The sequence below is a fragment of the Hemicordylus capensis genome, chromosome 13, assembly GCF_027244095.1.
Source record: "Hemicordylus capensis ecotype Gifberg chromosome 13, rHemCap1.1.pri, whole genome shotgun sequence".
NCBI classification, from domain to species: Eukaryota; Metazoa; Chordata; class Lepidosauria; order Squamata; family Cordylidae; genus Hemicordylus; species Hemicordylus capensis.
Genome location: NC_069669.1, coordinates 7063233 through 7080920, shown reverse-complemented (window position 1 = coordinate 7080920; position 17688 = coordinate 7063233). Strand labels below are relative to the sequence as shown.

The 17688-nt window shown below is 47.3% G+C and overlaps 1 protein-coding gene across 1 annotated transcript; it reads right to left on the bottom strand.

Moving 5' to 3' along the window:
- Window positions 1–1016: 1016 nt before the first annotated feature.
- Window positions 1017–17387, bottom strand: NUBP2 (NUBP iron-sulfur cluster assembly factor 2, cytosolic). The gene is made up of 7 exons (XM_053276684.1): window positions 17225–17387; window positions 10782–10900; window positions 7340–7538; window positions 5597–5751; window positions 4818–4928; window positions 3739–3808; window positions 1017–1706 (listed from the first exon to the last, which is right to left on the bottom strand). Exons 1-7 carry the CDS (start codon window positions 17241–17243, stop codon window positions 1561–1563), a joined length of 819 nt encoding a protein of 272 aa, XP_053132659.1. The 5' UTR covers window positions 17244–17387; the 3' UTR covers window positions 1017–1560.
- Window positions 17388–17688: the final 301 nt, after the last annotated feature.

Genomic DNA, 17688 nt, shown 5'->3' with positions numbered 1-17688 from the left:
GGGACCCAACATCAAGAATCCCTGGTCTAGGCAGCATGCAGAGAGGAAGAGCCTGAGGTGTCCTCTTCCTTGGCTCAGCCAGACCTTTCAGAAGAAAACTGCGACCTCCAGCAGACACTGGCTACACGTCTCTGGGAGACAAGCTATTGCAAAAAACAAATGGGCCTTGGCTTTGGACACAGAAGGTTGTGCACTCAGGAACCAGCCACAGCCCTGCAAAAATACAGACATGCTTTTTATAACTCTTTGGCTGGCAGTGCTAAGTTCTTAACTTAGAGTAGTCTGAGCAGGGAGAGGCCTGGGATTCTGCTCTGAAAGAATCCCCACTTGGGCAATGATTAAGGATGCTGCAACGAGATTTGTTTTGTCTGTACAACGGTTGGCTAGGACTTGAGGCAGAAAACTGAAATTAGACATGCTCATATTTTTGGCACTGGTAGAGGGCTTTAACCTGGGCAGCTGGACAGAGGGCAGAAGAACAGGAAGGGACTTCCTGTTATATATACACATTCACGGTTGTTAAATTCCTTTCAGGCAGTCAACTTGCCAGAATTACTCCCATTCTTTGGAAACTTCTCTTACCAGAATTTCATTTCTGCGTGCAAGCATACAGGTGCTCTTCCCAGAGCGGCCCCATCCCCTGAGGAGAATATCTTCCAGTGCTCACCCATGCAGTCTTTCATTCCAATGCAGACCAGGGTGGACCCTGCTTAGCAAAGGGGACAAGTCATGCTGGCTACCACAAGACCAGCTCTCCTCCCAGTTGGCCCAACATGTTGGGCCATAAATATATTTTCTTCTGTGTTGCCTGTTATCCTGCACTTTGCTGGAGCTGTACAGGGAGAGGCTGAACAGAGTCACCAGAAAACTACAGACTGGGTTCCATACAGGTGGAAGATCTGGGAGGAGAGAAAAGTGTAGAACTACTCGGACCTGCCACAAATCACTGGCAAGATAGGGCGCGCACACACACACACACACACACACACACACACACACACACACACACACAAGCATGTCTTACTAGCAATGTTTAATGAATTCAAGGTTGCGAAGAATCCCTGAGTCATGATTAATTCTGCTGGGTTCAAGTGACAAAGATGGATCAAGGCTTGAGGATGTGCCCTGCTGGGGCGTATGCTGTACCGACTTACTAAGGCTTCAGTGCAAGAGGGCTGAAGGAGGATGAAAACCGAGAAGTGCCAAATAACGCAGTCCTGCTGGCACTATTTAGCTCTGCTGGGGATGCAGGCAACCTCTTTCTCAGACATGGACGTGGGCAGGAGCGCCACTGCGCTGAGCTCAGAGTGGTGGAAGTGTGGAATGCTGGACTATCAACCAGTGACTCTTGTTTGCACGGACGGGCCTGGGTATCTCTCAGACACTTGGGGCTGTGCTTTGCCCAACTCAAGTCTCTTCACGTTTGTTGCCTTCCAAAAACACTTCCCACCTTGGGGAGCACTTTTTAGAGTCGCCACTTTTCCAGGCCAGATGGACTCACTCCTCTTTGTTCAACTAGGAGCCGTCGGTGTATGTAGATCCCAAGTCTCTGCCCTGGCCTCAGGAGCTGGATGTGGACACGCCAGCCAAGATGTGCTGGGCGATGCTGGCTAGTGCTGGGTAGGCCACGCTCTTGGGAAACTCCTGGATGAAGTCTCTGCCGTCTTCCAGGCTTTGGCTGAGCTGCGGATCCAGCGGCACGCACCCTGTGCAAGAAGGCAGAATGGAAAACCGGTGGGAGAGATGCAAGCGGGGAGGGAGACAAGACCGAAAGATAGACCATGAGCCAGCTGGGTGGTTGGTAGCAGCTGGGGGCATGAATGCTCACTGTGGGTTTTGACAAGGTCTACACCCCGAAGGCAGATACCTAACGGCGAGGTGGGGAAATGGCTTGACTACCAAGCCAGAGGTTGCCAGTTCGAATCCCTGCTGGTAAGTTCCCCAGACTATGGGAAACTCCTATATTGGGCAGCAGCGATATAGGAAGATGCTGAAAGGCATCATCTCGTACTTTGCAGGAGGTGGTAATGGTCAACCCCTCCTGTATTCTACCAAAGACAACCACAGGGCTCTGTGGGTGCCTGGAGTCGAAATCGACTTGATGGCACACTTTACACCCCAAGGGGTGGGAAAAAGGTGATAGCATGGCAAGTCTTTTAGCTTGCATAACAGCCACATTTGCAGTGGTCTTTTAAAAGCTTTACAACAAATACGACAGATATTTATAGACTGCTTTTCAACAAAAGTCCCCAAAGGGCTCACAATCTAAAAAAGATACAAGGTAGACACCAGCAACAGCCACTGGAGGGATGCTGTGCTGGGGATGGATAGGGCCAGTTGCTCTCCCCCTGCTCAATAAAGAGAATCACCACTTTAAAAAGGTGCCTCTTGGCTCAGTTACCAGGGGATGCTAACAAAGTTTCAAAAGACACAGAATCTTGTTGATGTCAGAAGAATGGAAATAAAAATGGGCATGAATGTCCTCCAAAGAATGTCCTTCTCCCATGGAGAGAAGACAATAATTTGTTCATGGTTACCCTGACCCTTTCACCTGGGCAAAAATGACTGCAATTTTACCCTAATCGTTTGGGGGTAGGGAGAAAGAAGGGGTGAGAACACACAGAAAGCTGTAAGCACAAAAATGCCACCACCAGTTTTCTATCTCGGGGGGTAGATGTTGTCAGAAATCATTATGAGCCTTTGTTCCCCAATATGGAACCTATGGCCAAAATTTGTGGGCTTGGCTCATGGACTAAGCTGGACAGACATCACTGAAGCCTTAGCGTTTCCCACTGTCTCCCAATTATAATCCGCCCCCACGTGCTGCACATAGTGCTACCTTCTAAAATGGAGGAAAATCATCGTTTCCATGTGTAACACGCACCACCAAACTTGGGACTTCGCTCTCTTCCCCTTTCTTTGCCTGGACAAAGGGAGCTACTGCTAGTTGGTAAAGATTCTATAACTTGCTCTGGCAGGAAGCAGGGACCCGCTTTCCTGCTGGCAGCGTGAAGAACTGCTTGCACTTAGATTTTACAGGATATTGAGATGAGCAGGCAAGCAAATCACTGAACGATTGTCCAGTCACTTAGAGGTGCTTTGAGTCCATTGGTTTGGGGAGACGGGGCAGGAGCCTACGGCTGAGAGGCAAAGAAAGAAGTGGATTTGTGAGGCAGGGATTATTAGAATGCTCCCCATTCCTCCCCCCTTGCAAAGGTATATCTCCATGTATTATACGCATCATGGACTGAGGCTCCTATTCAAGGGCGGAAAAGAGAGAGAATTAAAATTTCCCCTACAAGTCTGGTCCTCCCAATCAGTAAGTGACATGGTGTTCCCATGTAACACAGACAAGCATCCGCTTTCTCTCCCGCTCTCTTTGGCAAAGCTTCCCACCTGGTCGTTTCTAGTTCCCAAATCCTGGCGATGCCCACCTGACAACATCAAGTAAATAAAATCAAACTGCCAAAAGCCGCTGGCTTGGTTGTCTGTGAGGAACGCGGCCTCCAGCTGATCAGATGGAGAAGCTTTGCAAAAAAGGTGATTTGTTCCCCCACTTTTTAGGGAGTCTTGCCTCGCCCTACCTGGAGAGGCAGGCAGAGATTGAACCTGGGACCTTCTGCATGCTAAGCAGATGCTCTGCCACTGAGCAACGGCCCGATCCCCCAATGGTGCTGGAATAGGTGAGGATATTAAGCACTCTCCTTGAGGAGACTCGGCATTCCCGTCACCACTTACCTAGGAATGGGACTCCAGCATGCTTGGCCAGCTCCTGCCCACCCCCTGTGGAAAAGATATTTGTGCATTCCTGGAAGAGAAGAGGGAAATTAATTGCAGGAGCAGGTAGTGACAGCTGAAGCGGCCACATACAGAGTCAGAACGCTGGTCCATCTAGCTCAGTATTGTTTAAACCAGGGGGTCCCCAATAATTTTTAGACATGTTAATTGTATGATTGAGTATTAACCATTTAGGGACATTTAACATTATTTGAGTATTGGCTCTATGGAGAAATTTTGTCTGTCTGAAAAGTAGTATATAGTATGTCGTTAGTATTAGTTTAATATATATGAGTGGAAATATGTATGTATATCCTATAGGATATATTACATTATAAGAGAAGATTTTGAAGTTCCTTACAAAGAGGATTTATTCCATGTCTTCAAAAGATTTTTTAACATGGTTCTTGAGTCACAGTGAAGATATTGTTGAAGAAACAATACAAACTTATACACGGACACAAGCGGGTTGACACGGTTTATCACTGGGTTGCTGTCATATTATAGATTAAATTGTTCTTATTTGATTGGATGTTATTTAGTGTATCATGTTTTATTAGTATGTTTGCTTCATATGATCAATTACTATCACTATTTCCATAGGATTCTATGATTTATAATACAGTCAAGGTTAACATTTCGTTTCTCGTGGGTTTTTTCGCATTTACTGTACCATTGGGTCTTTTGGGTTGTGAGCTGAATTCTTAGTTGCAGATCCTTTTATGCTGATTGTGTGGAACTACAACTCCCACCGTCCCCAGACACAATTGTGGCTGGGGATGATGGGAGTTGTTGTTCAACCACAGCTGGAGGACCAAGTTTGCCCACCCCTGGTTGAAACACACCCACCTTGTAACGGTGACTCCTGGAGGTGCTCATCCAGTCCGATACGACTGGCTTATTCTGCCCACATTCCGGAAATCAGAAGCCAGGCCCCCCCTCCCGCAGATGCCACACTTCAAAATCCTTGCCCCTGCCACCAATTGCAGCTACAGCTACATTTGCATGTGCCAAGTTTAAACTCTGCCCCCCTCTCTCACCGAGCAGTGAGGGCACACGAAGCCGCTCATGTTTTCCACAATCCCAAGGACCCGCAATCCTGTCTTCTTGCAGAAGGTCAACTCTCGCCGCACATCCCCCACAGACACAGCCTACAGGAAGAAAGGGTCACATGTTGCAGTGCTGGACCGAGGCCTGGATCCGTTGGGCTGGAAATAGTATACAGCCAAGACGCCAGGGACAAGCAAGCACAAAATCCCTTTGGCCAGTTGGATTTGCTCTGGTGGCTCAGGTGAGGTTGAATCTGTTCACCATGTGCTGAAATTTGGCTCTTTTTAAAATGACAGTCAGCGTAATCTTATTATTCCCCTGCTATCATACGTTCCTGGCCGAACTGCTGAATTTTATGCCACACTTCTTCTTGCAGAGAAGAAACCTTCTATCACTCACAATGCTGCAAAATTTTGTGCATCTGCTGTCAAAATCCGTCAACAGCTAACTTCTGGCTCTACTTCTTATTTTATTATTTTATTTTATTTATTTAATTTGTATACCGCCCAAACTTTCGTCTCTGGGCGGTTAACAATAACACAAAAACAATTAAAACAAATATAAAAGATTAAAACAGTTTTAACAAATTAAGAACAAACAGTATAAAATTATAACTACAGATTTAAAAAGCTGAAAAAGCTTGGGTGAAGAGGTGGGTCTTCAGATTTTTTTAAAAAAATAGTCATAGATGGGGAGGATCGCATCTCACAGTCTCACAAGGGAGCGCATTCCAGAGGCCAAGTCGAATGGCGTAGCTAGGGGCACATACCTGCGGCGTTGTGACGAGAACTGCCCCCAGAGGCTTATAGGGCCGCAGGGATTCCACGGTGGAGATGTGCTCGTCGGAAGTCCCGGGGGGCGTGTCCACGATCAAGAAGTCGAGTTCTCCCCAGGCCACGTCCGAGATAAACTGCTTGATCAAAGCTGTTCAGATAGACAAGATTGAAAAGGCATTTTTTGGAGCAGGCCTGCTCAACTTAGGCTCCTCAGCTGTTTTGGGACAACAACTCCCATAATCCCCAGGAACAGTGGCCAATAACCAGGGATTATGGGAGTTGTAGGCCAACATCTGCAGGAGGGCCAAAGCTGAGCCACCCGATTTGAGCAAGGCTGCAAGAGAGTCTTGACTAGCTGCTGAAATGGGGCCGCAGCTCAGTAGTGGAGCATCTGCTTTGCATGCAGAAGGTCCCAGGTTCAATCCCTGGCAGCATCTCCAGGTTGGCTGGGAGAGACTCCTGCCTGAAAACTTGGAGAACCGCTGCCAGTCAAGGTAGACAATCCTGAAATGAATGGACCAAGGGTCTGACTCAGTAGACAGCAGCTTCATACAAGATGGGGCTGTAGCTTGGTGGTAGAGCATCTGCTTTGCATGCAGAAGGTCCCAGGTTCAATCCCTGGTAGTATCTCCAGGTAGGGCTGGGAAAGACTCCTGCCTGAAACCTTGGAGAGCTGCTGCCGGTCAGTGTGGACAATACTGAGCTAGATGGACCAAGGGTCAGACTTGGTATAAGGTAGCTTTCTATGTTGATTAAGGAGAGCTGTCTGAAGACGTCATCCCTCCGTTCCCCATCACATAATCAAAATTGCCTGAGCACATCCAACAGGGATTTGGAGAGAGAGGAAGGCTGGCAGGGAGGGAAGGGTATCTCAGATTCATCTTGGTGCATCCCAGAACCAAATATTCTTTTACTGCAGACCATGCCAGTGAACACGCTTGCACCAGGCAGCCTAAACAGAGGTGTGACGTAGCTGCCTTTCTGGGCTGACGGAAACACTACTGGTCATCCTGCTCTCCCCTGGAATTTTGAAGACACTGGCTTTGGCTTCTGAAAACGTTATGCATCTAGACCTCACTGTATATCAAAAGTGAAGAAGCCCGAAATCTTGGAAAGCCACAGCTAGTCAGTGTGGACTAGGCAGAGCTGGTCTTGTGGTAGCAAGCATGAGTTGTCCCCTTTGCTAAGCAAAGTCCACCCTGGTCTGGATTTGAATGGGAGACTACATGTGTGAGCACTGAAAGAGACTCCCCTTAGGGGGTGGAGCTGCTCTGGGAAGAGCACCTGCAAGCAGAAGGCTCCAAGTTCTCTCCCTGGTATCTCCAGATAGGGCTGAGGCTCCTGCCTACAAGCTTGGAGAAGCTGCTGCCAGTCTGTGTAGGCAGTACTGAGCTAGACAGACCAATGGTCTGACTCGGTAGAAGGCAGCTTCCTAGGTTCCTAGTGCATTGCCACCCTGAGTCTTCTGGTCCTTCCCAGTTGCCCAGAGGTGCTCCAGTTATCTGTCCATAAGGATAACAACATTTCCAGCTCTTTTGGAAAGAGATGTAAGATTAGGAACTGGAAACGATGCTTTTTAAAAAGTGGTCCACTTGGCATTGGGCAGCTTCCTCTCTTCAGTCTCCCCCACCTCCGCCATAAATGCTTCTCCCCTACTGTTACATGCACGCAAGGTCATGGCTTTGTCACAAGAGAGATTCTCCATCCTGGTTAGCGAAAGTCAGAGTGTTCCATACCATTTTTCTTCGGTCCCCTCCACACCACGGCGTCATCCGGCTTCTCCAGGAGGAAGCCGATGGACATGAGGGAGATGCTTTTGTCTTGGTCAACGAAGACAGGCACCCAACCGCCATCGCACTGGTGAACGTCTCGGTCCTGCACATGGAGCATGTGGGGGATGCTGGGGCCACAGAGGTCCACGTCCAGGATCCCAACCTGCATTTAAGAGAGCCCGTTTCAGTTAAAATGGGTGTTCTCAAACCTGGGTCCTCTGACGTTGGACTACAATTCCCACAATCCCCAGCCCCAGAGTCTACCTCTCAATGGACTGCTGTGCTAAAGCAGGTTGGATGCTATTATGGAACACGGGAGGCCCCCTAATTCTGTTCAGAGCATCTGCTTTGCATACAGAAGCTTCCCTGGGCACCTCCAGGCTTGGCAAGGCAAGAGCTATTGCTGCATAGAATTGATGCACCCATGTTCACCATCGTATAAGGCAGGGGTTCTCTTTCAGGCACTGTAGGTGATTCCCCTTAGGGGATGGGACCGCTCGGGGAAGAGCACCTGCCTGCTTGCATGCAGACGGTTCCAAGTTCCCTCCCTGGCATCCCAAAGATAGGGCCAAGAGAGACTCCTGCCTGCAACCTTGGAGAAGCCGCTGCCAGTCAGTGTAGACAATGATGAGCGAGATGGACCAGTGGTCAGACTCAGTAGAAGGCAGCTTTCTCTGTTCCTAGGATCACCTCTGTTGTACTTCTTCTGAGTGTGTAAATAGCTTCGTACTCCTATGAACCCAGCAACAATGCAAAGTGTTGTTTGCCCAGGGATTGCAGCAAATTCATGGCCACACAAAGACTGGTATCAAAGTGCAACACTGCCCTAGAGAGCAAGCTACTACCACTACTACCAAGATTTTCCAATAAAAATTCTTAAAGCTGTTTACAATGAAAAATAATAAATAAGAAGATGCCCCCCCGCCCCAGTCCCCAAAGGGTTCACAATTTTAAAACAAACAAAAGGTAGACACCAACAGCAGCCGCCCCTGGAGGGATGCTATGCTGGGGCTGGATAGGGCCAGTTGCTCTCCTCCTGCTTAATATAAGAGGTCCACTACTTTAAAACGTGCCTCTTTGCTCACTTAGCAGGCGTAAAGCTGGCAATCAACGGCCCAACAAGCAACTGCGGCCAGGCTTTTAATTAGCACTTGCCTAGAATCTTGGCCAAGGCAAGTAAACACACAAAATAACATGTTTCCCTCAGTTGGCAGTGATGTTTATAAACCGTTGGCAGGGGTTGTGAACCACGGGATGTGGTGATGGCCACCAGCTTGGGTGGCTTTAAAAGGGGCTTAGACAAAGTCATGGAGGACGGGTCTATCAAGAGCTACTACTCTGGTGGCTATAAGCCACCTCCAGCCTCAGAGGCACGATGCCTTTCGATACCAGTTGCAGGGGAGCAACAGCAGTAGGAGGAGAGAGGGCATGCCTTCAGCATCTCCTGCCTGTGGGCTTCTCAGAAGCATCTGGTGGGCCACTGTGTGAAACAGGACACTGGACTAGATGGGCCTTGGGCCAGTCCATCAGGGCTGTTCTTATATGCTCTAAGAGAAGCGCCAGGCCTGGACAGGAAATCCGGCTGTGCACCCGATCAATGATCATGTGCTTGCAAACGTTAAGGCAGGAGCTGGGAGAATGATCATCTTCAAGGTGGCAGCTTGGTAAGATGGAGCTACCTTAGTAAAAAAAAAGCTGGGATGGAATCTGGGTAGGGCGTGGTCATCCTAACAGCTTGTCCTACCCAGCGGCCACCTCACACGTGATCACGCTCTCTTCTTCCTCCCTTAATGTTTGTAAGGATATGGCCACCAGTTGGCTGGATATGGCCACCTATCCAGGCTGGGTACTCTTATCTATCTTGCCACTGGTTGTGTGACAAGCCTTATATATGAAACTAGTAGGTGAGGCCAGTTGTTGACCTGACAAAGTCATTTTGTGTAGTTCACAATTAAGAGGCAAGTTCAAGAAATTAACTATATGTAATAGAAGGCTTTATTTGTGTGTTGGGAAAAGGGAAGTAAAAGAATAGTTTGAAGGGGAACTGGATTCCCCTTTGCAAGCCCCTCAAACTGGGTCAAACCAGTTCGAAATGGTTCGATTGATCAGACTGGATTGCGGCTGGTTTGACCAAACCGGTTTGTGGACCGGTGGTTCGGTTCAAATTCGAAGCGAACCCCTGGTCTGCAAGTCGGTTTGGTCGAATCGGCCAGCAATCTGGTCCGATCATTCAAACCAGGTCGAGCTGGTTTGACCCAGTTTGAAGGACGCCAAAAATGGTTCCGTGCACACCCCTTCCTGGCTCATGGACTAAGGGCTCTCATTTGAAATCCACAAGCCACTTCCCTTCTTAGATCATTTCCAGCTTCCATCCACTTATAGAGAGAGGAAGGACTGTGAAACAGCACTGGTCCAGCAGGGCAGCGATTAGTCAGTGAGGTGTAAGAGCTTGGACAATGACACGGAAAGACAGGCGGCTATTAGACAGATGTCTTTCTCTCAGCTAGACTGACTCACATTTGCCACACTAGGACACTCCCTCTGCTCCGCTGCTTAATTGAGGAGCACTTTCAGCCTTCTTGTCGGGGACTGCGATGAGCAAGCTTTGAAATCCTTATATCGGAGGGCAGGGAAAGAAAGCAAAGCATTTGGAGACGTGTGCCTGGGAAAGAAACATTGGTCTTACCTGTGAAGGGTTCTTTTTCACTGTAATTGGAGCTTGGGTCCCAGGGGCAGAGCCTTAAACTCTTTGGCTACAAACTCTCTCAGCCATGCGGCTGTGTCCTCGGAAATAGGAGGATCCTCTACTCCCTGCCCGTTTGCGGAGGGATGCACGTAAGGTGCGATAGGCTCCGTCTGCCGCCGCTATTCTAGGATGGGCTCCAATTACAGTGGAAGAGAGTGCACAGATCAAGTGGGCAAGATTCAGCTTATGTGCCTCTCTTTGTTCTTCACTGTAAAGCCTGGGGGTCAGTGGTGGCCCCATCAACCCTAAGTGTGCCCCCCAACTAATCGTTTGTTGTGCCTGTGCATGGCTTTGGTGGAGGTGGAATGCACAGTTCCCTTGGTACATGTGGGGATGATGATGATCTCCATGCAGGGCTTCTTGGAGGGAAACGGAGCCCTCTTGAGCCCCTGCGCCATCTTGGAAGGCCTGCACAGACTGCTGGGAAGGGCAGCCTTTCCCGGTCCTTTCCCCAGAGAGAGCTCCTTAGAGGGGGCTCCGTCTCTCTGAAAGGGCCCGCCCAGCACTGAGAAAAGTGCAGTCCTGAACAGAGGTTGGAACACTGGGAAACGGCTCTCGCACCGAAGGGTGTTTTGCCCAAGTGGCCCCTACTTGAAAATTGAAAAAGAGTGGTGAGCACTGCGCTAAAAACGACCCCACGCGGTACAAAATGGCACCTACCTTCTTGCCAGCGTGACGTAAAGCCAGAGCCAGTTCGGTTGAGATGGTGCTCTTCCCCACGCCCCCTTTTCCCGAGAGCACCAGAACGATGTGCTGGACCCCAGCCAGGTTCCCGCTCTCTGTAAGGCACAAGAGGACCAGCGTGAGATCGCCTGAAGCATCGCATCCCATCGTTTCGTACCAACGAAATTTGCCCTCTCCCAGGGCAAAGGACAGAAGGCCTGTTTCCCTCCTAAGCCCTCTCCCTGTGTGCCGGGAAAGGATTGGAAGGACAAGAGGGAATTGGTGGCAGCCACAGTGGTGTAGTGGTTAGAGTACTGGATTAGGACCGGGGAGACCTGAGTTCAAATCCCCATTCAGTCATGAGACTTGCTGGGTGACTCTGGGCCAGTCACTTCTCTCTCAGCCTAACCTACGTCACAGGGTTGTTGTGAGGAGAAACTCAAGCATGTAGTACACCGCTCTGGGCTCCTTGGAGGAAGAGCGGGATATGAAATGCAAAATAAATATTTTCAAAGAAGAAATTCTGACTATAATCATCTTATTATAAAGGTGGTTGTTGTCAGCAGATTTCTCACACTCAATCAGATCAATAGTTCAAAAATGACATTATGCCCAAGAGAAGCACCTCTTTCTCAGATGCACATGTCCTATGATTCAAATTTACCATAGAGCATAATTATTCAATAAAACAAATAATGTTTGAAGTTAAAATCCTACAGATTTCAAACTGGTTTTTTTATTTCCCTTTTGCAAGCACATTAATGTATTTTTAAAATTACATATATTTAATTGTTTGAGCTTTCTTATAGGCACAATCTACATAAAAATGACTTTGCCTGGTCAAATGACAGGCCTCACTTCCCAGTGTGCTATAAATTGCAGTGGGAAAAGTTATCTGCATTCAGAGTATGAAAGTCATTTATTTAATTATTTATCTTCACTAAATGCTTAATGGCTGAGTTCCCACAATATTTGAAGCCAAAGTCTGCTATGCATTGCAGATCTGTACAACCCACTTTTTCAATTCACAGCAGTGTCGGCACTTGCACTAGTAATTGTGGCATCCTGATTATGTCTGGTAGAAGCTGAATTCCAAGGCAGCACAGCAATTAGAATTCCTTGGTACCTCAGTCATCGGCCCTTGCAACAAAGACATCCAGGATGTCACACTTCAGACATGTAAACACAACCATTATATGATGATAAACCTGGGACCAAAAGGTGAATAAGGACGGACACCTTGAGTCAGCCAGGAATTTCCTGCAGTTTTACACTGCCAGGTTGATGTAGTTTCTTAAACTGAGGAATACAGTTGAGGATTAGAATCAGAAGATACTATTCCTCCTTCCAGAGAGTTTGGAACATTTAAGAACAATACTGGAAGATGGATCTTCTGGAAAAAGACGCTTGGAATTCTAATGGAGAACAAAACAAGTTAAGCAGGATGGGCCAGCTAATTCTACTGGAAAAAGAGTCTCCAATGACCTTGGCAGAAATAATCAGGAAGTCTACTAAAGGTAACACTGTGATGACTTCAAATTTCTACTGTTAAAATCAGTAAAGATCTCTGGCTGGGCTTCACCATATTTCTAAGCCTGTTCCCTCACTCCCTTTGAAAGCTTTTCAGCTGCCATCCTCAAAGGGGAGATGGTAGGCTTGTTCGCACAGTCATTTGAATCAAGGTTTAAAGTGGATCTAGGTTTAATGTTACTAACGCTGAAGGGAATGTGTGAATGCATGCCAACTTGGCAAAGAGACACCTTTTAATGTGGTGATGCTCTTTATTTAGCAGGGGGAGAGTAACTGGCCCTGTCCACCCCCAGCACAGGACCGACAGTGACTGTTGCTGGCGTCTATCTTATGTTTCTTTTCAGATTGTGAGCCCTTTGGGGACAGGGTTCCATCTTATTTGTTTGTTATATCTTTGTGTAAACCGCCCTGAGCCATTTTTGGAAGGGCGGTATAGAAATTGAATGAATGAATGAATGAATGAATGTGGTTTATGGCCCAAGAGTCCTACCTTGGCATGAGTTCACACAATCACACTAATAGTGATAAGCCATATTAAACCTAGATCTAAATGATTGTGTGAAAAGGGCTAGTGAGTGGCAATTTGTTTTCTTAACAGAGCAAAGAAAAGAGGGTGGGGGACAGAAACAGGGGAGTGGTAGTGATAAAATAACTAAAACAAGTCAGAGTGGCTTGTGGTTGTAAAATGAAAACTACTACAAAATTAAGAGGAGATCGGATGTGATAAGGCATGTATACTCCATTTAAATCAATGCAATAATGGGTGTGTGTGTAAAAATACAAATATAGTATTCTCTTTTAAACCCTGATTTTATACAGTCATTTGTGAGCCTTAATTAAGGTGCCAAGCTAATTAATTGTCCATGAGAAGAGTTACAGAGATGCTCCGGGAGTTTAGGTTCCCCTACTAGCTCTTTGCAATGGAAATTGCTTATTTTTACACTGTAATTCTCCTGGTTCATGGCTTAATTTAGCTTTTATATAACACCTTATTCCAGTACTCTTTTAACAAGCAGTCTTGTAAGATAGGTCAGCGTTGTTGTCTCCATATTTCAGATACAAAGGGGCTATCCACACGACCGCACATGTGGGTGGGTGGGCAGGGAGGCAGAATCGGGTGCACAGTCCCTGTACACCAAGTCATGGTCGTTTCCGGCCCGCCAGGAAATTTGAGTTATGCACCCCTGGCCTACACAGACTGGGTAGCGGCTTCTCCAAGGTTGCAGGCAGGAATCTCTCTCAGCCCTATCTTTGGGATGCCAGGGAGGGAACCTGGAACCTTCTGCATGCAAACAGGCAGATGCTCTTCCCAAAGCGGCCCCATATCTTACAGTGCTCACATATAGTCTCCCATTCAAACACAAACCAGGGCAGGCCCTGCTTAGCAAGGGGAAGAATTCATGCTTGAAGAGACCAACTCTCCTCCCTATTGTTTCAAGCAGATAATGATTCTGTTAATGGAACTGCTCTGGGGTGACCCTGGGCAACAAGACCCCTTTTCATAAACATGGTCAAATGGCTGCAGGGAGAAGTAAGCGAGCAGAGAACCAGGTGCTTTTTAAATGAATGCAAGACGCCTACTACTACCATTATGGATAATTATAAACTGCTTCCCAACAACAGTTTAGAAAGAAAGAAAGAAAGAAAGAAAGAAAGAAAGAAAGAAAGAAAGAAAGGAAGGAAGGAAGGAAGGAAGGAAGTTCCCTGTCCCCAAAGGGCTCAGTCTAAAATGAAATGTAAGGTACACACCAGCAACAGCCACTGGAAGGAGGGTGTGTTGGGGCTAGATAGGGCCAACTGCTCTCCCCCTGCTAAAGACAAAGAGAACTGCCACTTTGAACAGTGCCTCTTTGCCCAGGCAGCAGGCATAGCTCTGATCTGGTACGTGGCTAAAACACTCATTGATGCTGTTATTTCCCTAGGCAATTCTGAGCTAAGATCAAGGCAGATTAAAGGCCAGGTGGGTTACAACCACAAACTTACACCCACATATTGGTGAAGTGCAGGACAATCTCAGCCTTTGGGCTGAATAAGTAACACAACAGGTAAAAAGGCAGTGCCCAGGGAAAACGGGCAGGTGTAGCTGTGCCAAACGAGGGCGGCAAGGGCAGGGAAGAAGGGGGAGTGGCAGCTGGTCTTGTGCCAGTGAGCATGAATTGTCCCCTTTGCTAAGCAGGAGCCACCTTGGTTTGCATTTGGATGGGAGAGCACTGTAAGATATTGGATATAGATATAGCTCAGTTTTGCATGCAGAAGGCTCCAGGTTCAATCCCTGGCAGCATCCCCAGGTAGGGCTGGGAAAGACTCCAGCCCCAAACCCTGGAGAAGCTGCTGCCAGCCTGTGTAGACCAATGGTTCCCAACCTTTCCTTTACATCAGGGCTGTTCAACTTCGTCCCTCCTGCAGATGTTGGTCTACAATTCCCAGTGGCTATTGACCACTGTGGTGGGGGATTCAAAAACAGCTGAAGGGCCTAAGTTGAGCAGGCCTGCTTTACATGGACCACTGAGTTGTTACCAAAAGCTTTTGCAGATCACCGGCGCGCAGGAAAGCCACTTGCCTCCTTGTCTGTGGCGAGTGAAAAATTATGCCCGATGAGTAAAAAATCTTAGGTCGGCGAACCATCTGACGAGTAAAGTTTTTGTCTGGTGAACTGAGCCAACATTTCTTGACCTCTGCAGATCACCAAGCAAGCAAGTCAGTGCTCTGACTCAGTACAAGGCAGCTTCCTATGTTCCAAAGAGTGAGCAGAAAAACTAATTTTACTGTAGACCCAATTAAGAAGCAACTGAATGAGAACTTAGGCTTGTGGCATATCCATTTTGTGCCCATTACATTGGTTACAATTTAACTTCTGGCCCAATTCAAAACTGGTGTTAACCTTTAAAACAAAGGTAAATGATGGAGCACCTATGCCCAAATGAACCTGCTGGGTGTTCAGATCAGCCTTGTAAGGCTGGCTCTCTGGCCTGCCACTGTTACAGATGCATCTGGTGCTGATCAGGAACAGGGCTTCCATGGCATATTGTGATGATGTCATCCACCCCAGTTCAAGATGGCTCACATGTAAACGTTTGAGGTGCGAGTGAGCTAATTTTGAACCAAATTTGCTACAGGTGTAGTGACACAGACACCTTAATGGTGTAGTTTGTAATGATGTCATCCACCGTGATTCAAGATAGTAGACATGTGAACGTTTGAGGTGCAAATGGGAACCAATTTGGACCAAATTTGGTGCAGTTGTAGGGACACATAGGGACACCTCAAATGCAGAGTTTGTGATGGTGTCATCCACCCCAATCCAAGATGGCAGACACACAAACGTCTGAGGCGCAAAAGGGCTAACTTGTGAATCGCCTAACCGATTTGGGCCAAATTTAATCCAGTTGTAGGGATAGTGAAAGGAAAGTAGGCAGATTAGTCCCTACTAGAACTTGTTTTTAACATTTTTAATGCCTGAAGCTCTTCCTCTAGGTGCTTGCAGAGTTGGGAGGCAGTGTTCCCTCAGAGGCGCGTGTATGTGTGCACACTCAGAAGTTTTTTTTTTAGTCCACTCAGTTAATTTTAGATTCTGCTCAGGATGAATCAGGAATGTCCTTTTCTGAATGCACATACACACTACCTTGATACTGCCGCCCAGAACAAAACTCATTCTGCACACAGGTGAAACAAGTTGTTCTAGTGAGAACTAATCTGCCTACTTTCATTTCACTATCTCTACAACTGGATTAAACTAGGTTCAACTAGAGGCCCACAAATTAGATCTCCTACACCTCAAATATTCATATATCCACCATCTTGAATCGGCGTGGATGACATCATTACAGACTATACCACTGAAGTGCCCCTCTGTGTCACTCACTACAACTGTACCACATTTAGTCCAAATCAGTTAGGCAGACCTCAAGTTAGTGCATTTGCACCTCAGAAGTCACAAACTATAGCATTGAGGTTTCCCCATGCACCCCTACAGCTATAGCAAGTTTGGTTTAAATCAGTTGGGCAGTTCACAAGTTAGCCCAATTGCACCTCAAAAGTTTACATGTCCACCATCTTGAAATGTGGTGGATGACATCATAACAAACTACACCACTGAGGTGTTCCTGTGTGTCACTCACTGCAATTGTACCTCCTTTGGTTCAAATTGGTTAGAAAGTCCACAAGTTAGGCCACTTGCATCTCAAACGTTCACACATCCAACATTTTGAATTGGGGTGGATGACATCATCACAAACTAAACCATTGGGGCATCTCTATGTGTCCCTACAGGAGGTTCACAAGTTATCCCACTTGCAACTCAAAGGTTTACGTGTTCATCATCTTCAATCGGGGTGGGTGACATCATCACAAACTATGCCGCTGAGCTGTCCCTATGTGTCTCTACAACTATACCCAATTTGGTTAATACTGGTCTAGGCATTGTGAAGGCACACAAATGGACACACACAAGGAATGCCGGGTGATCTCATAAGCCTACTGGAAAGTAGGCTAAAAAAAGATGAGAGAACACTGCTAGGAGCCCTAGTTGAAATAGAAGTAGCAACCCAGATAGCATCCCTTAATAAATAATAATAACAACAACCTGTATTTGTTAGCCACCCTATAACAAATTGTGCTCTGGGCAGCTCACAACACAGCATTAAAACATCGAGTAAAAACACATGAAATCACAAAACAAGAAAATAGTACCCAGAATGTTGGGGGCAATATGCTAAATCATTGTAAACCGCTTAGAGAGCTCTGGCTATAGAGCGGTATATAAATGTAAGTGCTATTGCTAAATACGGTACAACACAACTTAAAAACTTTTTAAAACCAAATTTTGAAATGACATTTAAAATGATTTATTTATACGCATGCATCCCTTGCCCCGCGCGCTCTCTCTATATATGCTTCTGAAACGCACTCACCCAACGCCACTTCCTCCATGTTGCTTCGTTGACTGCCACCGCTTCCGCTTCCTCCTGAACCTCCGCCAGGGAATGACACTAACGTCGACTAATAAGAAGGCGACTTCAGGGATCGCCTGGCCCGCCTCCTGCCCAAGGAGGGAGGAGCAACCGTCTCCCCCCCGCCCCCTTTCCACCCCTTCGTCTTTTTCCCACCCCTGACCTTTCAGGTAACGCTTCATTTTTATTTCATTTCATTAAAAAAAAGAAAAGAAAGAAAGAAGTTAAGGAACGCATTTCGATTCACGTGACCGCGCGCGAGGCCCTCCCCTACGCCAGCCAATGAGAGGCGAGGGCTCGCAGCGACTCCTGTCAGACCCGCCCACCGCGCGTTGGAGCCGAGGGGGAGTGAGGGGAGGGCAAGCAGAAGGCGACCAAGAAAAAGGCGAAGAAAACTTTCGCGAGGCCAGCGTCCAATCAGAAAG